The sequence below is a fragment of the Tribolium castaneum genome, chromosome 1 (assembly GCF_031307605.1).
Source record: "Tribolium castaneum strain GA2 chromosome 1, icTriCast1.1, whole genome shotgun sequence".
Lineage (NCBI taxonomy): Eukaryota > Metazoa > Arthropoda > Insecta > Coleoptera > Tenebrionidae > Tribolium > Tribolium castaneum.
In genome coordinates this window covers 6,061,727-6,086,530 of record NC_087394.1, presented here as the reverse complement: position 1 = coordinate 6,086,530, position 24,804 = coordinate 6,061,727, and the positions used below count along the sequence as shown (strand labels likewise).

General features: G+C 29.1%; 2 protein-coding genes across 4 annotated transcripts in view; one reads left to right on the top strand and one right to left on the bottom strand.

The window, feature by feature from the left end:
- The window catches only part of Usp47 (Ubiquitin specific protease 47), a 36,818-nt gene extending 24,537 nt beyond the window's left edge, over nt 1-12,281 (top strand). Inside the window, exons 8-12 of the mRNA XM_962954.4 lie at nt 34-209; nt 268-484; nt 544-744; nt 5,050-6,076; nt 11,578-12,281. Coding sequence (XP_968047.1) covers nt 34-209; nt 268-484; nt 544-744; nt 5,050-6,076; nt 11,578-11,752 — 1,796 coding nt within the window. The 3' untranslated portion in view covers nt 11,753-12,281. The remainder of the gene's footprint in view (nt 1-33; nt 210-267; nt 485-543; nt 745-5,049; nt 6,077-11,577) is intronic.
- A 3,128-nt stretch (nt 12,282-15,409) lies between these two features.
- The window catches only part of LOC656505 (uncharacterized protein), a 38,574-nt gene continuing 29,179 nt past the window's right edge, over nt 15,410-24,804 (bottom strand). For 2 of the 3 annotated variants that reach the window (XM_008193229.3, XM_963031.4), the window contains exons 2-4: nt 19,854-20,100; nt 16,045-16,170; nt 15,410-15,994 (exon numbers count right to left, since the gene is read on the bottom strand). In XM_008193229.3, the coding sequence (XP_008191451.2) occupies nt 15,504-15,994; nt 16,045-16,170; nt 19,854-20,100 (864 nt within the window). In that variant the 3' untranslated portion in view covers nt 15,410-15,503. Of the gene's footprint in view, nt 15,995-16,044; nt 16,171-19,853; nt 20,101-23,502; nt 23,593-23,640; nt 23,713-23,763; nt 24,650-24,804 lie in introns of those variants that run through there. The other variant, XM_064357044.1, reaches the window with a different exon arrangement.

The window sequence follows — 24,804 nt, the reverse complement described above, 5'->3', positions numbered from 1 at the left end:
AATTAATTGAAATATGTCTCTATTTCTCGAAAGGAACGGAGTTTACAACCTACAAGAAAGGAGGAGTCAACAAGAGAACATACTACGTAAATATCGAAACAGAGGACGTCAGGGAACCGTTTATGGTGCGGATCGACGTTGGCGATACTGTTGGTGATGTAAAAAATAAAATTGCCGAACAGTTGGAAACGAACGTTAATAACATCAAGGTTATACAATTGTCTCGAGTTGTATTATAATTTTTTCTACAACTTTTTCTGTATTTAGGTTGCAATTGCGAAATTTTGCAATGAGGGCAAATACTTAGATGACGACAACGCGACGCTTGCTATCGATAATACCTCCCCTGATTTCAAACTGTACGTTACAAATGCGATAGATGAGGATCCAGATAAGAGTTTTGAAAATTCTAAGTTTAAGAAAATTATTGATAGGTTTGAGAATATCGTTTATTTGAGTGTTTTGTTGCCGGATACTGATCCAGGTAATTGAAAATAAATGACTGTTGATTTTTTTGTTTTTATTTATTTGTTTGATTTTTAGTGACTTTGGATGGTTTGTTTATACCAAATTTGGATCCTGATAAATTGGGTGCTGTAACGACTGATCGAACCAATTCTCCTAGTCTTAGGATTTCGCCACAACCGGGCGTTTTGAGTTGTGGCGATAATTTCGGTGATCAGAGCAACAGTGAGGATAGTAGTTTGAGTGATAGCGATAGGACGCTTGTAGGAGATGCACCAGGTATGTTTTGTTTTAAATTTTTTCTAACACAAATGCTGTAATTTTTGAGAATTTTTGTTTGTTTTTTACTCTTTTCTGCGCCAGAATTGCAATTGGTTTACGCGTTTGTTAAAAAAAATAAGTTAATTTTTGAGTAAATTTGGTCAAAAATCACGCAATATTTGCAATTTTTTTCATCTTGTAATCCCGTTTCTGACGTAAAAAGTTATTCCTGAAATTTTTGCAAACCTTGATTATGCTTTTATCAAGCGTTAAAAAAATTTTGTTGTTAACAATAACTTTTTTTTTTAATTTTAGACGAAAATGTCTCAGTTTATTGATTTTCAGGTTTTTGTATTTTTTTTTCCCTTTCCCTTTTCTTTTTCCCTTTTCTCGCGAGATTTTGTTAAATGTGGTCGGAAAACATTAAGTTGCTTGAAAATAACTTTACTTGTGCATGTTTCGACGATTTATGCTTGTTTTTAAGTAAAGAATTACTTTTTTTATAAAAATTTACCTCTTTCTGTTGTAGCGCGTTTTTGAGTTAACAAATATTCACTTTTTTCTTAAATTCTTTGAGTGTTTTTTCGAAAGATTTTTTTTTTATTTTTAATTTTTTTTCTAATGTTTAAATACGTTCTTCGGCCAGACGTTATTGTTATTGTAAATAACATTATTAAACTTTTTTGGGCATTTGGGGACACGTTTTTTGCTAAGCTTACATAAATTAATTCGTGAAAAATAAATCGATAAATCAACAATTTGGGTTGGAAATTATATAATATTTATTTTTCCTACATCTTAGGCATTTTTGTTAATTAATTCAAAAAGGCATTATCTTTTTATCTTGTTTTATAAGTAAGTAAACTAAAAACTAATTTTTTTGCTACTTTTTTTTTCGATTTTCTTGGAGTGGGAAGTTTTATGAGAAATAATTACCTATAAGTTTACTAAATTATTTAAAAATTACGTAGTTTTTGTCTTTGCGAGCTTTAAATTTTTTTTTATCTAAAAACTTAGTTTTTTGTAGAATTTTCTTAACTCAAGTGAAAAAAAACCCTAGATCTGTTCAACAAATAAGTATTTTAGGACATATTAGGACCTTTAGAGTTCAAAATACAATTATTTTGCTCAATGTTAATTTTGTCTTTCTTATTTTTGTTTTTGTTTTGCACACTTTGATTTTTCGCGAATATTTGATAAAACTGGTCAAAAAGTCTGAAAGTCGTGTCTAAAATGGTATTATTATTCTTTAAATTAGGTCAAAATATGTGATGTTTTTTTTTTCCTGTTTCTTATTATTTGTCAAAAACGTTAAATTACGTTGAAAATGATGTTATTTTGTCTTTTTCGGACGTTTTAGCATATTCTTTAACCAGATATGGTTCACATTTGTGAAAATTTGTCTAAAATAAATTGAGAAATCACCGAAATAGTGATATTTTTGCTTTCTCAACCAACCAGTATTTTAAATCACTAAATTAGCTCAAAAATTATATTAATGCTTTTTCCAGTTTTTTTTCCAGGAATGCAATGATTTCACGCATCTTATTTTAATAAAAAATTCACTGAATTTTGGTTTTTAAACTAAAATATACTTAGTTGCTGCTCAATGTTTTTTTATTTTAGGACCTATTAGGACCTTTTGAGTACAGACTGCAATTATTACACAAATTTTGTCTTTCTTATTTTTGTTTTTTTTTCTGCACACTTTAATTTTTCGCGAAGTTTTGATAAAACTGGTCAAAAAGGCATGTCTGGTATTATTTTTCTCTAAATTAGGTCAAAATATGTGATGATTTTTTTCTGTTTATTTGATTTGTCAAAAACGCTAAATTACGTTGAAAATGATGTTATTTTCTCTTTTTAGGACGTTTTATCACGTTCTTCGACCAGATATACTTCACATTTGTGAAATTTAGTCTAAAATAAATTGAAAAATCACCGAAATAGTGATAATTTTGCTTTCTCAACCGTTCCAATATTTCAAATCACTAAATTAAGTCAAAAATGACATTCTTGCTTTTTTCCTAAGTTTTTTTTCCAGGAATGCAATGATTTCACGCAATTTTGTTGAAATTGTAATAAAAAAAAGTCACTGATTTTTGCTTTTCCAATTAAAATACACTTAGTTGCTGCTCAATGTTTCTTTAAAAAAAGCTGATAAAATATTACTAAGCTACTTTTGTTCAAAATTTGGTCGCATATGGTTTTATTTTTGCTTTTTTGCACGTTTACTCAGTTTTTAAAGCTAAAAATTCAGCTTTATATATTTTATTCCTTTGTTTATTGATTTTTATTAGAGAAGAGACAAGAGATTATAATTTTTTCAGGTCAGGTCAGATGTTATTTTGTCTTTTTCTGACGTTTTAGCACGTTCTTCGATCAGATATACTTCACATTTGTGAAATTTAGTCTAAAATAAATTGAAAAATCACCGAAATAGTGATAATTTTGCTTTCTCAACCGTTCCAATATTTCAAATCACTAAATTAAGTCAAAAATGACATTCTTGCTTTTTTCCTAAGTTTTTTTCCAGGAATGCAATGATTTCACGCAATTTTGTTGAAATTGTAATAAAAAAAATCACTGAATTTTGGTTTTCCAACTAAAATACACTTAGTTGCTGCTCAATGTTTCTTTAAAAAAAGCTGATAAATTACTAAGCTACTTTTGTTCAAAATTTGGTCGCAAATGGTTTTATTTTTGCTTTTTCGCACGTTTACTCAGTTTTTAAAACTAAAGACTCAGCTAAATATATTTTATTCCTTTGTTTATTAATTTTTATTAGAGAAGAGACAAGAGGTTATGATTTTTTCAGGTCAGGTCAGGTCAGGTCAGATGTTATTTTGTCTTTTTCTGACGTTTTAGCACGTTCTTCGACCAGATATAATACTTCACATTTGTGAAATTTAGTCTAAAATAAATTGAAAAATCACCGAAATAGTGATAATTTTGCTTTCTCAACCGTTCCAATATTTCAGATCACTAAATTGGGTCAAAAATGACATTCTTGCTTTTTTCCTAAGTTTTTTTTCCAGGAATGCAATGATTTCACGCAATTTTGTTTAAATTGTAATAAAAAAAATCACTGAATTTTGGTTTTCCAACTTCAATACACTTAGTTGCTGCTCAATGTTTCTTTAAAAAAAGCTGATAAAATATTACTAAGCTACTTTTGTTCAAAATTTGGTCGCATATGGTTTTATTTTTGCTTTTTTGCACGTTTACTCAGTTTTTAAAGCTAAAAACTCAGCTTTATATATTTTATTCTTTTGTTTATTGATTTTTATTAGAGAAGAGACAAGAGGTTATGATTTTTTCAGGTCAGGTCAGGTCAGGTCAGATGTTATTTTGTCTTTTTCTGACGTTTTAGCACGTTCTTCGACCAGATATACTTCACATTTGTGAAATTTCGTCTAAAATAAATTGAAAAATCACCGAAATAGTGGTAATTTTGCTTTCTCAACCGTTCCAATATTTCAGATCACTAAATCTCGTCAAAAATGACATTCTTGCTTTTTTCCTAAGTTTTTTTTTCCAGGAATGCAATGATTTCACGCAATTTTGTTGAAATTGTAATAAAAAAAAATCACTGAATTTTGGTTTTCCAACTAAAATACACTTAGTTGCTGCTCAATGTTTCTTTAAAAAAGCTGGTAAATTACTAAGCTACTTTTGTTCAAAATTTGGTCGCAAATGGTTTTATTTTTGCTTTTTTGCACGTTTACTCAGTTTTTAAAGCTAAAAACTCAGCTTTATATATTTTATTCTTTTGTTTATTGATTTTTATTAGAGAAGAGACAAGAGGTTATGATTTTTTCAGGTCAGGTCAGGTCAGGTCAGATGTTATTTTGTCTTTTTCTGACGTTTTAGCACGTTCTTCGACCAGATATACTTCACATTTGTGAAATTTCGTCTAAAATAAATTGAAAAATCACCGAAATAGTGGTAATTTTGCTTTCTCAACCGTTCCAATATTTCAGATCACTAAATCTCGTCAAAAATGACATTCTTGCTTTTTTCCTAAGTTTTTTTTTCCAGGAATGCAATGATTTCACGCAATTTTGTTGAAATTGTAATAAAAAAAAATCACTGAATTTTGGTTTTCCAACTAAAATACACTTAGTTGCTGCTCAATGTTTCTTTAAAAAAGCTGGTAAATTACTAAGCTACTTTTGTTCAAAATTTGGTCGCAAATGGTTTTATTTTTGCTTTTTTGCACGTTTACTCAGTTTTTAAAGCTAAAGACTCAGCTTTATATATTTTATTCTTTTGTTTATTAATTTTTATTAGAGAAGAGACAAGAGATTATGATTTTTTCAGGTGAATGCCAGGGCATTTTCTCGAGCAGTTCCACATCGCCCGCCGACCAGCACATGACCTCCCCCATGGACCCCGCCGAAGACATGTACAACTACGACGTTCTCGGCAATCCGTCCGAAGAAATGAACTGGGATTCCCACGCAACTGGCGTCATCCGCAACGCCACCTTTTTCAAACTCTTGAACACGCGCGATTGCCGGCGCGGCGTTTCGGACGCGAATTACGCGAAAATATGCAAAGTGTTCGTCGATAATCGCATGACTTTAGAAACGTTTAAAAAATATCTAGAATCGGTAGTTAGGGTTCCTAAGGAATATTTTAAAATTTACCGACAGTATCCGAGTCCGGACGAGGAATGGTCGAACTTATCCGACACTTTACGACTGGCTCGCGACGGTCAAACGCTCACTGTTAAGTTGGGCCGAGCGTTGGCGATCAACGAATTCAGTTGTAAGGTTTATTTGTTGCGACCGGAAAGCACCGAAACCAATCACTTCCTATTCGAACATATCTTAACTAGGGGACAATCCGTAGGCCAAGTCAAGAAGGAGATTTTGTTCAAGGCGAAAAAGCAGCACATGTTGGATATACAGTTTAATAGATGTCGTCTGAGGGAGAAGTGTTTGAAAAAGCCGAGGAAAGTTTATCTCGATGATCAAACCTTCTCGGATGATATTCTAGTGTTGAGCAGTTACGAGCTGTACCTCCAGGAGTTACCATATCCGGAGAAAGTTACTTCAACCAATCAGCTTGTTTTGTTTGCGCGACATTGGTGTCCGGCAACGATGACACTTGAGCCGTTTCAGGAAGTTATTATTGATACTCCGACCATGTCCGAATTAAAAACGAAAGTGGCCGAACTTTCGAATATTCCCGTCGAAAATGTCCAAGTAGCATTTGTCAAAAGTACATTTCCTTGCGATATGCATTTGTTAGATATACACACTGAGTTGGAGTGGGATCCGAACGTGACGCATTTGTATCAGTGGCCTCTGCAGGTGGATGATGGAACTGCCTTTTTCTACAGGTAATGGGCTCGAAAATTGCATATTTTTCTCATTTTTTGTTTTTGAATTATAAAAAAATCATTAAATTGGGTCTTTGTCTGAAGTTGAAGTTCTATTTTTAAAGCTACAAGTGTTATTTAACTCGCTTTGTTGTCTGTCCTAACTAGCTGAAATTTTGCATACATACGTTATCTCCGTGATATGATATTTACTTTAGTTAATAATTTATACACAATTAACTATATTATTGTTTTAAACAATTTTTATTAATATCATGACTCTTACTTAAAATTAAATAAATAATAAACACAATTTGGCAGAGCTGAAAAAATCCGACAGAAATGAAGATATTGATGTAAGAATTTTTAGTTTTTACATGCATACGCTATTTTTTCACATTAAAAAAATTTAACACCAAAGGGCGTATCTTATCCGAGATCGCAAATAAACACTACAAAAGCTACAAAATAAATATAAAAAATAAAAAAATATAAAGAGTTTTTTCAATGTGTAATAAATTTTTACAATAAATTTTTGTAAAACAAAATTAAAAAAGGATTTTTATATTGTAAAAGTACAAGGAAAAAACAAGCAATCTTATTTTAATACGTTCTGAGGAAAACTAATTTTTTAGCTCAACTTTTATAGTTACTGTCTTTAGCACTTTATAATTTTAGTTTTGACGAAATATTATTGCTTTAGTATGTTTTCTACCGTGCCATACAGTTACCTTTTAGACAGAATAAACTTAAACCTACAATTTGCGATACGAGTATCTTTATTATCAAAGTATAATTAAAAAAAAAGAAAAAAAACAGAATTTTTGGTTTTTGAATTATAAAAAAAATCATTAAATTGAGTATTTTTTTGGAGTTGAAGTTCTGTTTTTAAAGCTAGAAGTGTTATTTAATTCGCTTTGTTGTCTGTCCTAACTATCTGAAATTTTGCATACATACGTTATCTCCGTGATATGATATTTACTTTAGTTAATAATTTATACACAATTAACTATATTATTGTTTTAAACAATTTTTATTAATATCATGACTCTTAACTAAAATTAAATAAATAATAAACACAATTTGGCAGAGCTGAAAAAATCCGACAAAAATGAAGATATTGATGTAAGAATTTTTAGTTTTTACATGCACACGCTATTTTTTCACATTAAAAAAATTAAACACCAAAGGGCGTATCTTATCCGAGATCGCAAATAAACACTACAAAGGCTAGAAAATTAAATATAAAAAATATAAAGAGTTTTTTTAATGTGTATGTGTATGCTGTCATTTTTCAAAACGTTTTTTTTTCGAAATGCTGAGGTCTGTTTTAATCATAATTTAAAAATCAAACGTTTGTGATGTTTTGCAATAAATTTTTGTAAAACAAAATTAAAAAAGAATTTTTATATTGTAAAAGTACAAGCAAAAAACAAGGAATCTTATTTTTAATACGTTCTGAGAAAAACAAATTTTTTAGCTCAACTTTTATAGTTACTGTCTTTAGCACTTTATAATTTCAGTTTTGACGAAATATTATTGCTTTAGTATGTTTTCTATCGTGCCATACAGTTACCTTTTAAACAGGATAAACTTAAACCTACAATTTGCGATACGAGTATCTTTATTATCAAAATATAATTAAAAAAAAAGAGAAAAAAACAGAATTTTTTGTTTTTGAATTATAAAAAAATCATTAAATTGAGTATTTTTTTGGAGTTGAAGTTCTGTTTTTAAAGCTAGAAGTGTTATTTAACTCGCTTTGTTCTGTCCTAACTAGCTGAAATTTTGCATACATACGTTATCTCCGTGATATGATATTTACTTTAGTTAATAATTTATACACAATTAACTATATTATTGTTTTAAACAATTTTTATTAATATCATGACTCTTAATTAAAATTAAATAAATAATAAACACAATTTGGCAGAGCTGAAAAAATCCGACAGAAATGAAGATATTGATGTAAGAATTTTTAGTTTTTACATGCATACGCTATTTTTTCACATTAAAAAAATTTAACACCAAAGGGCGTATCTTATCCGAGATCGCAAATAAACACTACAAAAGCTACAAAATAAATATAAAAAATATAAAGAGTTTTTTCAATGTGTAATAAATTTTTGTAAAACAAAATTAAAAAAGGATTTCTATATTGTAAAAGTACAAGGAAAAAACAAGCAATCTTATTTTTAATACGTTCTGAGAAAAACAAATTTTTTAGCTCAACTTTTATAGTTACTGTCTATAGCACTTTATAATTTCAGTTTTGACGAAATATTATTGCTTTAGTATGTTTTCTACCGTGCCATACAGTTACCTTTTAAACAGGATAAACTCAAACCTACAATTTGCGATACGAGTATCTTTATTATCAAAATATAATTTAAAAAAAAAGAAAAAAAACAGAATTTTTTGTTTTTGAATTATAAAAAAATCATTAAATTGAGTATTTTTTTGGAGTTGAAGTTCTGTTTTTAAAGCTAGAAGTGTTATTTAACTCGCTTTGTTCTGTCCTAACTAGCTGAAATTTTGCATACATACGTTATCTCCGTGATGTGATATTTACTTTAGTTAATAATTTATACACAATTAACTATATTATTGTTTTAAACAATTTTTATTAATATCATGACTCTTAATTAAAATTAAATAAATAATAAACACAATTTAGCAGATTTGAAAAAATCCGACAGAAATGAAGATATTGAATTTTTACTTTTTACATGCACACGCTATTTTTTCACATTAAAAAAATTTAACACCAAAGGGCGTATCTTATCCAAGATCGCAAACAAACACTACAAAGGCTACAAAATAAATATAAAAAAATATAAAGAGTTTTTTCAATGTGTAATAAATTTTTGCAATAAATTTTTGTAAAACAAAATTAAAACAGGATTTTTATATTGTAAAAGTACAAGGAAAAAACAAGCAATCTTCTTTTTAATACATTCTGAGAAAAACAAATTTTTTCGCTCAACTTTATAGTTACTGTCTTTAGCACTTTATAATTTTAGTTTTGACGAAATATTATTGCTTTAGTATGTTTTCTACCGTGCCATACAGTTACCTTTTAAACTGGTTAAACTCAAACCTACAATTTGCGATACGAGTATCTTTATTATCTAAATATAATTAAAAAAAAAATCAAAAAAAAAGAGAAAAAACCGGAAATGTAGTAATTGCTTAATAATAATAAATTACTGATTTTCCCGTTTTTTTTTTGAATCAATAATTTTAATTACCTTATTAGTTGAATTTTTTGATAAAATGACATTCCATGTTTTTTATTCTTCGTTTACATTTAAAAATTTATTTTTTCTTATCTTATTTTACGAGATTTTCTTAAGCGCCGAACAAATTTACTGTTTATGCCAAAAATTACGTAATTTTTTATTTTTTACATTGTTTAAACTTGTATTCTTTCCTGAAAGTTTGCTTTTGTTGCTCAAAAAAAAACCGTTACGTTTGCATATTTCGATTGTTAGAGTTAGACTTGGGGCAAAAAATTTGTATTTTTATTAAATTAAACTTCACGCCAACGTTACAACGTCACCAACAAAAAATACAATTGTGAGATAATTTATTGTTACAAGGTGTACATAAAAAATTAACTAACCCCCAGTTTCTTGAACTTGAACTTGAACTTGATTTATTTTGAAAAAATTTGGTTGTTTTAAAGGTAAGAATTGTTTGTACATTGATGATTACGGTTAATAAACTACTTACATGATTTTAAGCAAAAAATTGTCCAAGATTAACCACTTACTACCAAACTGGTACAAAAACCACACACTATTAGAATAATAATAATAATAATTATAGTAATAAATTTTATTTTAATCATTTCATTTTAATACAGCTCTTATTTCTTCTGAGCTATAATAGTTTTTTTATGTTCTATAACTGTTTTCTCATTTATAAGAAAAGCATTATATGTAAACACTTTTTAAAAAAAATTTAAATAATAATAATAGTAATATTAATAGTAATTACATTAATTAAAAAAAGGATATTTCGGATAATGTATGCCAGCCTTAAGCACTTTTCTTGAAAAAAACTCAGTTAAAACAAAGCCTTCTTTTAAGGAAAATTTAATAGATACAATTTTTTTTCAATTTGTTTGTCACAAGTGTAAGTGTAATACGAATAAAACAATTTTTTTGTTTGCTTCGAAGGTTTAAGTGATTATTATTACTAGGTTTTCTTAAAATTCCACTCAAATCGTGCCGTAAATTGTTTCGTTGGGCGTTGTGACTATTTTTGAGTTAAATAAACTCACTTTTTTCGTTAAAATTTCTCGGAAATTTGCTCAAAAATTATATTATTTTTACATTTTTTTGAGTGTATAAGCTCATCATCGATTTAATTAGGCCGAAATATCACCGAATTGGTCGAAAATTGTATCCTATTTTGCTTTTTCAACAGCTTAAGCACATTTATTCACAAGTAAACATTTTACATAAGTGGTCAGTGTGGTCTGTGTGTGACTTGTTAAAGCAAAAACATTTAATTTCCTAACAAACTGTAAAGAATGAATTGCTTATAAAAATATTTACAACTACTCGTATACAGGGGCGGCCCAACTTAGCTCCCGTCTTCTGTAGCTCAGCTGTTAGTAAAGTTACACTTTTAATATTTTGTAGACGTTATTTACATTCTAGGACGTATTTTAGGAAAATATTTTTGATTATACAGAGTGTCCCAAAAATAGTATGACGTCAGCATTATATTATTTTTTAGTGCTCGTTTGGAATCTTTTTTAGTTTCTTACGTGCCCCTAATGGTTTTTTCAAATTATCAAAGCGCCTACTTAAATAATAACTTTTTTCATTAAAATTTCTCAGAACTTTGCTCAAAGATTATATTATTTTTACATTTTTTTGAGTGTATAAGCACATCATCGATTTAATTAGGCCGAAATATCACCGAATTGGTCGAAAATTGTGTGCTATTTTGCTTTTTCAACAGCTTAAGCACATTTATCCACAAGTAAACATTTTACATAAGTAGACAGTGTGGTCTGTGTGTGACTTGTTAAAGCAAAAACATTTAATTTCCTAACAAACTGTAAAGAATGAATTGCTTATAAAAATATTTACAACTACTCGTATACAGGGTGGCCCAGCTTAGCTCCCGTCTTCTGTAGCTCAGCTGTTAGTAAAGTTACACTTTTAATATTTTGTTGACGTTATTTACAATCTAGGACGTATTTTAGGAAAATATTTTTGATTATACAGAGTATCCCAAAAATAGTATCACGTCAGCATTATATTATTTTTTAGTGCTCGTTTGAAATCTTTTTTAGTTTTTTTCGTGTCCCTAAAGTTTTTTTCAAATTATCAAAACGCCTACTTAAATAATAACTGAGCTACAGAAGACGGGAGCCGGGCTGGACCACCCTGTAGGTGTCAAAGTTTATTTGTAGAGGCTTAAAATTTAATAAAATACTTTACTTTTTATTACATTGAAGAAAATTAATGATTTTGATTGTATTGTCTTAACTGTGGTTTCAGAGATGGGCGCGAGGAGCTGAAAGAGTTAACGTATGAGGAGAAGAAAGAGATTAACATAAGGGAGAACACGCGCTTGGGTCGCGTCCCCTTGAAGAGTTGTGCCACGTTGGAGAAGTCGTTGCGTATTTATTTAGATAATTGGCCTTCTGAAACAGAGGACAATTGTATAGACTGACATGCCAGTAAACAATACAATAATTCGTTACCTTACTGCATCCTAAGCTGAATCGACGACTACGATGCGCCGGATAAGTTGTATGGACTGTTTTAAATAATACAATGTTTTTTTTAGCGGCGGACGTCGAAATGGCATTGTTGTATTTTAATTAATTTTGTAATTGTTTTTATGCCATGCATTCATGCTCTCGATTTTTCATTAATATTGTTATTTCGTTTGTTTCATTTATATTTATTTGTTTTAACGTTAGACAATAGTTTGGAAAAGTTTAAATTATTGTACACTTTTACTTTATCGTACGATTTGTAGTTTAGTTTTTTTTTTTCGTTTTGTCGGACTTGTCTGTTATCGTTTATTACTGGCATGGTTGAAACCCCATTTTATAGTTTCCCAAAATGAATTCTGGGGCAGAGCCACCTGAAGACAAACGTTCATTTTGAGGAATTCATTTTGCTAACGCTTGTCATTATACAGCTACTTTGTAAAAATATTTATTTGTGACTGATCAATAAAATCTTTATCTACAGACAGACTTATTTTTCATAATCCTTATTTTCATTTTTTCAGAAGCACTCCACTTTTTTATTTTCTCTGTTACTTCATATTTGGCAAATATGAAAAAGAAGAAACCAAAAATAACGAAAAAGAAGAAATGTTAAAAAAGAAACAAGATTCAGTGAAATAAAAGAACACATACTCGTAACTAACAAATAATTCAGCTTTTGAAGACATGACAGAAATAAACAAAAATAACTCACGTAAAATGGAAAAAAGATTGGCGTTAACTCGGGTTGAAATAAGAGAATCAGATAGGAAAGAACTGAAGAAATACGTAGTAAAAAAGAAGCAACTAAAAAAAAGAAAGATACAGAGATAGAGAAAAATCTAAAAAGTCTTGGTGATCACCAAATTTGATTAAGAAGAGAAAAGCTGAATGAAATTACGAGAAATATAAAAATGTTATTAATAATAATTATATTATAATTAATAATTATAATATAAGATTTTTAGGGAATGATAGGAAAGATGGTCTTGGCTAGATTTTTTTTTGAAAAAAAAAATAGGAAAGAAGAGATAATCTGCAGAAATCATGTGAAAAAAATTTGTATAAAGAAAATTTAAAAAGCTGAAGAAACACGTTTAAAATAGAAAGAAGAAAGAAAGAAAATAGAATTCGATTCAGAAAAGAGGAAGAAAGGAAAGGTGGGAAAACAGAAAAAGCATAAATTCGATTAAAAAATATTATGAAGGGAAAGACGAAAAGAAAAGAGAAGGGGAAATATATTGCTAATCTATTTCCTGGTCTTTACCAATATTTTTAGGAATTTGATCTTTACATAAAATCATTATTATATAAATATAAAATGTCTCTGTGACTCTCTGTGATGATTAAATTTAGGTAGAAGAAGAAAAGAAAGAAAGGGTGAAGAAAGTTTAGAGATAAAGAAAATTTAAAAAGCTGAAGAAACACGTTTAAAATAGAAAGAAGAAAGAAAGAAAATAAAATTCGATTCAGAAAATAGGAAGAAAGAAAAGGTGGGAAAACAGAAAAAGCAAAGATTCGTTTAAAAAAATATTATGAAGAAGGGAAAGACGAGAAGAAATTAGGGAAAAGAAAAGAGAAAGGGAAATTATTGCTAATCTAATTCCTGGTTTTTACCAATATTTTTAGGAATTTGATCTTTTCATAAAATCATTATTATATAAATATAAAATGTCTCTGTGACATTAAATTTAGGTAGAAGAACAAAAGAAAGAAAGGGTGAAGAAAGTTTGGATAAAGAAAATGTAAAAAGCTGAAGAAACGCGTTTAAAATAGAAAGAAGAAAGAAAGAAAATAGAATTCGATTCAGAAAATAGGAAGAAAGAAAAGGTGGGAAAACAGAAAAAGCAAAGATTCGTTTAAAAAAATATGAAGAAGGCAAAGACGAGAAGAAAATAGGGAAAAGAAAAGAGAAAGGGAAATTTATTGTTAATCTAATTTTTGGTCTTTACCAATATTTTTAGGAATTTGATCTTTTCATAAAATCATTATTATACAAATATAAAATGTCTCTGTGACTCTCTGTGATGATTAAATTTAGGTAGAAGAAAAAAAAAAAGAAAGGGTGAAGAAAGTTTAGATAAAGAAAATTTAAAAAGCTGAAGAAACACGTTTAAAATTGAAAGTAGAAAAAAAAATAGAATTCGATTCAGAAAATAGGAAGAAAGAAAAGGTGGGAAAACAGAAAAAGCAAAAATTCGTTTAAAAAAATATGAAGAAAGGAAACACGAAAAGAAAATAGGGAAAAGAAAAGAGAAGGGGAAATATATTGCTAATCTAATTCCTGGTCTTTACCAATATTTTTAGGAATTTGATCTTTACATAAAATCATTATTATATAAATATAAAATGTCTCTGTAACTCTCTGTGATGATTAAATTTAGGTAGAAGAAGAAAAGAAAGAAGAGAGGAAAGATCCAGAAATTACATCGATATTGTGAGAAAAATAAGAATAACTACTATTAAGAATGTTAATACTGGTTCTAGCATTGCACTAGATCCTTTAAAAATTACATAGAAAGGTATTAATATATCATTTCCATAAGTGTGCTTACGTCAAAATCAAACAAAAATTATATAGAAAAAAGACGGTTTATGTTATTTATTCGCGATGACAAAATTTTGTTGGAAAAGCAGAGAAGAGAAGAGAAGAACGACGAAAAAAATAAAAGAGGAAATTAAGAGAAAATAAAAAATGAAGAAATGATGTATGTTTTATTGTTTTTCCATTCCGGTTCCGTGTTTTTATATCTTTCTTTTTTTGTCCATCGTGAAAGTATCCAAGTTTCTAGTGTTCTTTTTAATACCAACATGGTAACAAAATTACCTAGCATGTGTTTAAATTAAAATTTAAATTTTAGTAACACACTCTACCAGTATTTCTGACTACAAGCATAAATGAAAAAAAATTTTTCTAAAAAGTTATTTAAGATATCCACTCCTCAGTCAATAATACTAACACCTAAACACGTTCGTAGGTCGTTGGATATTTTTACTTTGAACAATTTTGTGTCCTTTTTTTGGTCTTTTTTTCAATTCCTAGCAGTCGACAACTTATGATTTAAGAATTTCTGATGTTATTCTTTTAAAGGATAATTTTTTGCGTAAATATATTTTATTAGCACATACTATTTTACATACCGTTGCATTTGTTTTGTTTGCCAAAATGCTATTAACTGTTTGTAGAATGTATCGTTTGAATAGAAGAATTTTGAAACATTTGCAAACATTTTCAAACTTTTTAAGTTTCTTAAAATTATAAACGAAAATTTATGTAAAGCTAAAATATTAAGGTTTTTGTTTTATACCATCTGGAAAGTTCCACTCGATCTAGAGTCATACGTTCAAATTAAAATTAATGTTCTTAACATAAACGTCCTATATTCCATATCGAGCGCGAGACTAGCCTTGAAATCTGATTTATGGACATTAGACAACAATTAAAATAGTTTAGAAATTAGTTTTTGTGAAGGTCCTACGCTCAAATAAATCACTTTTTCTCTGCCTTTTCCTAACATTTTGAATTAGGAGATTTGATAAACTTTAAAAAACTCCAGCATTTAAATTCAACTTGTGAATGATTGATAAAAGGGTAGATAATTCAAAACTCGTTCAAATCTTTGCGTTTTTATTTAAAATATATAAGTTTAAAATGTTTAATTTAACAAATTATCATAGCACATAGCACGTCATTTGCACTTCTTATCACACATAATCCGAAGGAACAGTCACCGCTTCACTGATAACCGCAAGCCTTGGCGCCTTCCTCCCGTCATTCGAACACGCATCCCACACCGGCATCGTTGCCAAACCCACCACTTCGTAAGCTCGCTCAGGAACTGGCGTATTCACGGACAAATCCGAGTAGTAGGCGCTGCTTGGGGCGCTAGACGAGGGCGCATCAGGATCAGCGTACGCAGAATTATTGTACGCTGTGCTTCCGGTATTCCCCGTACTTTCAATTTCCAGTTCGGCATAGAGAGCGTCGTCCACGCTGTTGTAGGGGTCCTCCATGTGCGTGTAGTGGTTTTCGACGAAGGAGAGCGCGGGGTTCTCCAGCTGGGAGGGCGCCCCTGTGGAACGTCGCGACAGCCAGGACCACACGCCGGTCATGTTGGTGTTGGGGGCGAAGTTCGGGGGCTCCAGGTTGGGGGATTTGGCGTCGGAGACGCGGGGTGGAGGCACTTGGGGGGTTACTGAAATTTTTTGTTATATTTTTTATTTATTGTCTTGTGTTTATTGGTACCGTTACTGTTGGGGTTCTTCAACCGCTTGCAGTGGAGTACCACGATCATTATTATTGCACCCAGGACTGCCGAGACTAAGGAAACTATAACTAGAGTTAGGACCCATCCGAGCTCGTTTGAAGCTTCTGAAATAAAACCAAATGTTTGGGTTTTTGTTAATTTTTTTTTCAAAAAAATCAAACGTAAATAAACAACAAAAACAAAAATTTGGTTGAGTGTTAATTGGCCAATTACTTCCAGAAAGTAACTTTCATTTACTTTAATTTATTGTGTTTTTTCCATATTTTCGTTTAGCTATTATATTGCAGCGATTTTTTATTTATAATGCAATTTCTGTTTACATTAAGTTAAATGTGCATTTCAAATTGTTTCTAAATAGTTTTTGCCTCGGAGGCTTTTTTCTCACACAGTTTAATAAACAAATATACAGGTAAATTTATAATTTAGTTTTTTGCTTACTTTTCTCTTTTTATTTTCTTTTTGTTTTCATTTTTATTATTATATCTACATTTCTTTTTCTTCTTCTCCTACTCAACTATGCATTACGTATTATAATAATTATTTAATTTTTTATTTCTGTATTTTAGTATTTTTTTCAAAGAAAAGTCGTTTTAATAAAACTTTTCTTTTTTATGTTCAGTCCAGAAAATGTATGAAAAACAATTAATGGTCAGCTATTCAGCCATCATGTGCTTAATTTAATCCAGTAAGTAATGTATCGTACAGATACAGTTTTTAATTTCAATAATCCATTAAAAAAAATAAAATTGGATCCTTATTTTAGAACGGACAGTATTAATTTAAATGTAATTTAATGTTTAAAGTAATAATTTTAAATTTTGAAAACGTAATATAATTTGGCTAAGAAGTAATTAAAAATTAAGGACATTTTCTTCGATAAAAGGCTTTTCTATACAGGGTGTTTCAAGTTTTAGTGCCAGTGGGAAAATAAATACTTTCAGTTGCCCAAAAGAAAAAACTTATATCGCAAACGATAGAGTTTCTAACCCGCTTCAATTTTATGCTTTAATGTTATCCCAAATTTTCATCGTAAAAGCGTGAAATGCAAAAAACTAGATTAAAAATTATTGTTTTCAAATAATTGAAATCGTTTTTTTATAATAAAATTTCTCCTATTTTTTAAGTGAGAATTCCGAAATTGAAATAGTAAAAAATTCAAAGTGTTTTGAGCAATTTTTTATTAACACCTATGTGTTAATAACACTATAAGCTCTTCAGTACGTTATAGCTTACGTCCAACAAACTCTAAAAAAACAATTTTAAAAAGTAAAGTGGAGATGTTTTTTTTTTCAATTTTACATTTGTAATTGCAGGCACATTGCGATTTTTATTATCTGGAGTTAACTGTTTTTTTTATTTACTTATTACTATTTTATCTATCGATTATTACTTTAACCTAGAATTTACTATTTTCCTCCGGCATTTTTTACTATTTACACATAGAGTAACCTAGAGTTTACTATTTATATTTGCAAAAACTAGGAAGTGATTCAGAATTTCTTAGCTTATATTTTTTTCTACTCGTAGTCAGAATCCTTACATTTTTTTTACAGAATTGAAGTGAAACAGTTTCACAGTTTAAACGTGTTTCAAAGAGTGTTACATATTTTTTTGATGAAACAAAGAAGGGATACACAGTTTCCCAGTTTAGATTTTCTTTGTAGTTATTTTTCTAGTATTTCTAATTTTTTTTTGAAAAATTAAGAACTGAGTGAGTTTTTGAGCCGTAACTTTAACGTAATTACAATTATTTAAAAATTAGCACTCGCGCACGCTTAAAATTTATCAGTGATACCAAAATTATACATTTTTTTCTTATACATGTGTAACTTTTTCTAAATAAACGAACTTTTGATCCATTTGTTGCATGATAGAAATTAAGCTCTTATCTGTAATCCCACGAGTTTTATGCTTATATTAAAAAGTGACCTTTAATTATTGAAAAAAAAACATACAGCTGTAAAACTTTTTCTTACAAAAATTTGAATTTTAGCTTCAGATTTTTTAGATAATTGTAACACTATTTTATTATATTTTTTTACTTAGAATCCTTACAAGTGTTTTTACAGAAACTGAGAGTAATACAGTTTCACAGTTTAAACTTGTTTCAAAGACTCTTACAGCTTTTTTTAAGATACAGTTTCTCAGTTTAGATTTTCATTAGCTTACGTCCAACAAATTCTAGAAAAACAATTTAAAAAGTAAAGTGGAGATGTTTTTTTTTCAATTTTACATTTTAATTGCAGGCACATTGCGATTTTTATTATCTGGAAACTGTTTTTTATTTACTGATTATTATTTGATCTATCGATTATTACTTTAACCTAGAATTTACTATTTTCCTCCGGCGTTTTTTACTATTTACACATAAAGTAACCTAGAGTTTACTATTTATACTCATCAGTACCCATTTACCAAGTGCACTTAACACATTAGAATTTTTTTTTAACAAATTTTATTACAACCAAACAAGAAATCACTAAATAAGATAAAAACATTTACTTTTTTTGATTTAGTGTATTGGAAACCTGAAGCCAGAAAGGCACTTATTTCGCCAAGTGTAACCAAAAAATACGTCGAGAAATCGCCTAATTTTATCGAAGTTCGTTATTTATCATTATATATTATATTATTTCATCTAAAAACGCAAATACGACGCAAAATGTCAAAAATTAGACAAAAAGCTACTGATTTTAGTCAAAAATGGTTTTCGATTTTTTTTTGAATTTTTTTTGATTTTTTTTGGGTGCCTCACTCAGTTTTCGCAAATGTTTGAAAAATCGCAAAACTAGATAGAAGAAAATGACATTATTTCGGCATGATGTTGTTATATTGGAAACTTTTTTGTCAAAAACGTACTCATTTTGGGAAATTTCAACAAAAACAAACCAAAAAATAGCCGAATAAGGTCAAAAGTATTGTTAGTTTTGCTTTTTCACGTAAATTTTTTGGACACTCGTTCAATTTATATTGACAAATTTTCTTAACAATACAAAAAAAAATCACTGGATTTTGTTAAACCAACGGAACGAGAGATCTGCAAATTAAGCTAAGCGAGAACGAAAAGTTAAATGAAAAAATCTCGGAAAAAAATTAATAGTTTTGCTTGTTTCAACCTTTTTAGACCTTATTTGTTCCAAAAACGGGATTTTTTCAAGGAATTTCGTCGATAATAAGCCGTAAGTAAACCGAAATGGCCTTTTTCAGAAGTTTTACGAAAAGTCACTAACTTGGATCAAAATTGCGTTTGCTTTTAAGCTGTTTTAGCACATTTTTAAAAATTTTAATTTCAAAATTAAGCGAAAATTTGAGCAATTTTTGCATTTTCCAAGCTGTCAAGCACCTTTGACCCTGTTTTTGGTAATGTAGGTATTTAACGGAGAGAAAAAATTAAACCGCAGTATTTTTTTTACGAAAAGTTCTCAAAAATATCCATAAAAGTCGTTGAAGTGCTTTGGAGAAAACGTTTTTCTTCAGCTTTGTAAGTAGGTATTATAAATTATAACTATTTTCCTCAATGATCATCTGAGGCTTTATTATTTTTATTTCGATTTCACTTTAGTTGAAACAATTTGTGACCTCCAGAAACATAAAAAATTTTTCAACATCAAAAACAAACCCATTTAGAGAAACCAACCGTAATATGCATCGTTATAAACGTTTCATTAAATCCACCATCATCATACGTTGTTGTCTGTTTTTGATACGTTTAAAAGCACATTAGTCGGCCAAAATCTCCGTTTTTTACAATCATCACTATTACTTTTGACTCAACAACAAAACTAACCAAGTTTAGGATCAGAAATGTAGGAATTCTCCTTTTGCCAAGCCCACGAACACAAATCACACGTTGTCAGCCCATCTGGAGTGACACCTTCATCGAGGAATAACGGTCGAGGAGGTGGAGGAACAAAACTTCCGCCCCAGGGACTACTTTCACTCGTCTCCAGAGGCAAGGAGAGGACCGTGGTTTCGTCAGTGACCCCAAGCCACTCTCTGCTACTTAAATTGTTGTTTCTGACGACGAGAGACATCTGAAACGCAAATAAACAAAAGTTATTAATTTTTTCCAGTCACTTGAACCACTCAGTTTGATTATTGTAAACAATCGATAAAATGTGGCAAACTAACAAACATTTATTTTATTTTGTAATGTTTTAGTAAAGCACTTCCAAATTAAATAATTTCAAGAAATTTTAATGAAATTCTAAATAATGTACAGTAATTCAAAAATTGTTCATTAAATTGAAATTACACACTTAAAAGCTTTTCAGCATTTTCGCAATAATACGTTTTATTTTAACTGTAGCTGAATTAGTAATATTTTTGTAATAATTGATTTATGAATTTCCTACAACTAATAAGTAGATACGTACAGTTTAGAATACGACTACTATTTTATTATTAATTAATTAAGTACTTTTAAAAGATTTTATCTTTTATCAGACAACAAATACAAATACCTTTCACAGAAAAAACAGAGTCTTGGAACAAACAATTTGATAATATTTACTAGAATCCTTAGTAGAGCCCTTTTATTTATTTTATTTTAAAATGATATGCAAACTTGATACACATTCTCTCAGCATAATTTTTTTAGGATTTTTGCATTTTTTTATTAAGAAACTACGAGTAAGAAGTGTTTCTCAGTTAAGACTTCTTTCTAGAAAACTGAGACGTGATACAAAGCTTCTGAGCTTAAATTTTCCTTCTAGCTAGAACTGAAAAAATGATACAGATTCTAGCAGCTTATAAAACATTTTCTAGAAGTTTGATATTCTTTTTAAAACTAAGAAATGATAAAAATTCTCAGCTTAAATTTTTTATAGATGCATTTAATTGTTGTAACGTCTTCCAGTTTGAATTTTGGATTTTTTAAAAAAGAATTCTCAGCTTACATTTTCTTTCTGGAAGAATTTTATTTTTTTAAGAAGCTGAAGACTGATACCACGCATCTCCGTTCAAAATTTCTGGCTAGAAATTTTTATGTTGTTTTTTTAAGAAACTAAGAATTGGCACAGTTTTTTTTCAGCTTTGATATAAATTAAATTTAATTAATTAATTAATTATTTTTTTTAAGTAACTGAAGAGTGATAACAACGTCTTTCGGCTTCTGTGTATTTTTATTAACAAACTGAGAAGTAATACAGAGTTTTTTAGCGTAGATTTTTTTTCTTGTTTTTTTAATAATAATAATAATAATAAAAGTAATCACAATCATTGTTTTTCAGCTTACCTTCTGTAAATTTATCTTTTTTAAATTTTTTTAGATTTTTCTCTTATTAGAAGCCTAAAAAGTGATACAGATTTTTTCAGTAAGCATTTTCTGGACAGAAATCTGCGAGTTATTTTTTATGAAACCTTGAATTAATACAGATTCCTTGTCTAGAGACACAAGCTTTATACACTTTTTTTGCAATAACTAAGAAGTGATTTAGAATTTCTTAGCTTATATTATCTTACCAGTTAGAATCCTTGCAATTTTTTTTACAGAAATTGAAAAGTGAATCAGACTCGCAGTTTAAACTTATTTCAAGCTCTCTTACATATTTTTTTGAAAAAAGATAGAAGAGATACACAGTTTCCTAGTTTAGAATTTCTTTCTCGATGCAAATATTTTTTTAAGAAACTAGATTTTTCTGGTAGCTCTATATTTTTTTTTCGAGAAATTGAGAATTGAGAATTTTTCAGCCATAATTTTAACGTAATTATTTCAAAATTAGCACTTGGAAACGCTTAGAATTTATCAATTATACTAAAATGCTATATAAAAATAAAAATTTCATTTTCTGTTCTGTTCATTTTCTTTCCATCAAATCCTAAATAAACGAAATTTTTTTTTCATTTATTGCATAATAGAAATTGTGCTCTTACCTGTAATCCCACGAGTTTTGTGCTTTTATTAACAAGTGACCTTTAATTATAAAAAAATCTAAAAGTTGCAAAAATTCTTGTTATAAAATGACACATTACGTAAATTTACGTGAGAACATGCTATGAAGTTACCAACACTTTACGAGTATTTTATTATTTTTTTTTCTAATGTTTGGACACTGAATTAAACCACTCAGTTTGATTATTGTAAACAATTGATAAAACGTGCCAACCTAACAACATTTGTGAGGTAGAATAAAGAATGAAATTTGTTTCTGGTGAGAATTCCAACTTTTTAATAGAAATTAAAAAGTTATACAGAATTTTTTAGATTAGATTTTCTGGAGCATCTGAGTTTTTTTAAGAAACGAAAGAGTGATCTAACGTCTCTCAGTTAGGATTTTCTGATAGAAATCTGCAAGTTATTTTTTATGATACCTAGAATTAATACAGACTTCTTGTCTAGATACAAGCTTTACACTTTTTTTGCATAAACTAAGAAGTGATACAGAATTTATCAGCCTTCATTTTCTTTCCACTCGCAGTTAGAATCCCTATAATTTTTTTACAGAAACTGAGAAGTGAAACAGTTTCGCAATTTAAACTTTTTTCAAGGAGTCTTACATATTTTTTAAAGAAACAAAAAAGACATAAACACTTTCTCTGTTTAAATTTTCTTTCTCGAAGCCAATATTTTTTTTTGAAGAGAACTAAAGAGTAGTAGCTCTACATTTTTTTTTTTCGAGAAATTGAGAATTAAGAATTTCTCAGCCATAACTTTAACATAATAATTTTAAAATTAGCACTTGGAAACGCTTAGAATTTATGAATGATACTAAAACCCCTAGAGTGTATAAAAATAAAAATTTACATTTTTTTCTTATACATGCGTACATTTTCTTTCCATCAAATCCTAAATAATCAAAGTTTTTTTTCATTTATTGCATAATAGAATTTGTGCTCTTACCTGTAATCTCACGAGTTTTGTGCTTTTATTAACAAGTGATCTTTAATTATGAAAAAAAATCAAAAAGTTCCAAAGAAAAATACATAAAACACAAAATCAAATTGTATGAGAAGAGCTATAATAAACATCCGTAAATAAACAAAATATTTCAATGTTTTTTTTGTTTGAAAATTGCTTGATTAAATTGCGAAAATAGGCATGGATCTTATTGACGTCAAAATTTTAACTATTATTTTAGCTATTTGTTGGCCTATTTGAGATATGTCTTTTGAAATTTTGACGCAGTTATGGAAGCTCAAGCTTGCAAATGTTTTTGCAAAAATCCGAAATCCTGAATTTTTTTAACATAAAAATATAGTCATTAGTCAGCAGAAACTAAAGTCTTAAACAGTCCGGATTGGTTTAACATAGAGAAAAACGTTCAGAAAAGGATGAGTTTATTTTCCAATTTTTTATTTCTCATTTCGGAATTATTTCCAAAGGTTGCAATTATTTCTTCTTAAACTGAAATATATAAACCAAAAGTATCGACATCTGAGAGATCATCTAAAGCAAAAGATCTCTTAAAACACACCCTTTCGATGTTTAAACTTACCGAATAAATTGTAGGATATTCTAGCTGAAAACATCCACAAACATTGAATGTCAACCTATTTATGTCACAGTTAATGCCATACAAAACCCTCTGTAACTTAAAATTACGAAATCATATTAAAATAACAAAGTTCACAACCTGTTTATATCTCAGAATTCGTTGCGGTAGAAGAGAGAGCAACTTATCAACTTCATCAATAAATAATTCTTTCTGGAAAACCAAAATTGGTAAAAAAGGGCAATTTCAATGCCACATCAATACTTGTCTTACTGCAGCTTGAAAAAACACAATCGCTGAAAAATTAGCGATCGCTTGAACTATTAAATAAAAAATTGCTGTAGTTGTGAGTGCAAACTCCTTCTGTACAACCGTCAAAATTGTATAATACAGCCCTATCGTGCAAGACAAACATTCCACTACGATTTTAACTAGAATAACTCCTTGAAACGCTTCTCTCACACTTATTATAACTTTATCTAACTTTCGTGCGATTTTTTTCATTTCAGGAAAATTTGCCTGCACTTGCAATGGATCAGTAACCTTAACATAGTTTTGCAACAACATATAGGAACGTCTAATGACCAGAAAAATTATCAAAAATATCAAATCGATTGGAAATTGATAATTCCAACAGACGTGATAATAGGCAACGTTCATTTTGTAAATCGGTTCACTGATTATGTCAAAAATCATGGCCACAAGGGCACAACTATACCTCAAAACCATAAATTTGATCAAAATTTGCGCCTCATTTTGGTAACTTGTTTGAGTTCTGGTCAAGTTAGAAATCGTTTTTTCGATTTTGGCAACGTCTAGTATTATTTTTCCAATTTGTTTGCGTTTTTTGAACAATGTGCTAACTGTTAGTACGTTCTGGACTCCCAACATTCCGGCCTGCAAGGCCACCAAAAAGTTCGTGTAATCAACTGATATTCTCTCTGCCATGAAATAACCAGACCCGGAGGCAAGCACAAGTACTGATAAACCACCAATCCATGTTTTACTCTTGTCACAAATGGACGGGTATTTCAGTGAAAAATTTGGCAATCCTGTGTATTTCCAAATTAGGAAAATGGGCCGAGTTAACTCACAAATGTTGTTAGGGTGCCACATTTTATTGATTGTTTACAATAATCAACCTGAGTGGTTTATAAAGAAAATTAATATAATTAAGTGACAGTAAGTTTTACAGAGTATTGACAGATTCTCAGTTAACTCAGCTTTGCCCAAAAATTTCTTTTTTTGTTTTTTTTTCATAAGGGCAATTTTTTAATTAATAAGGTAAGACCACAATGTCTATCA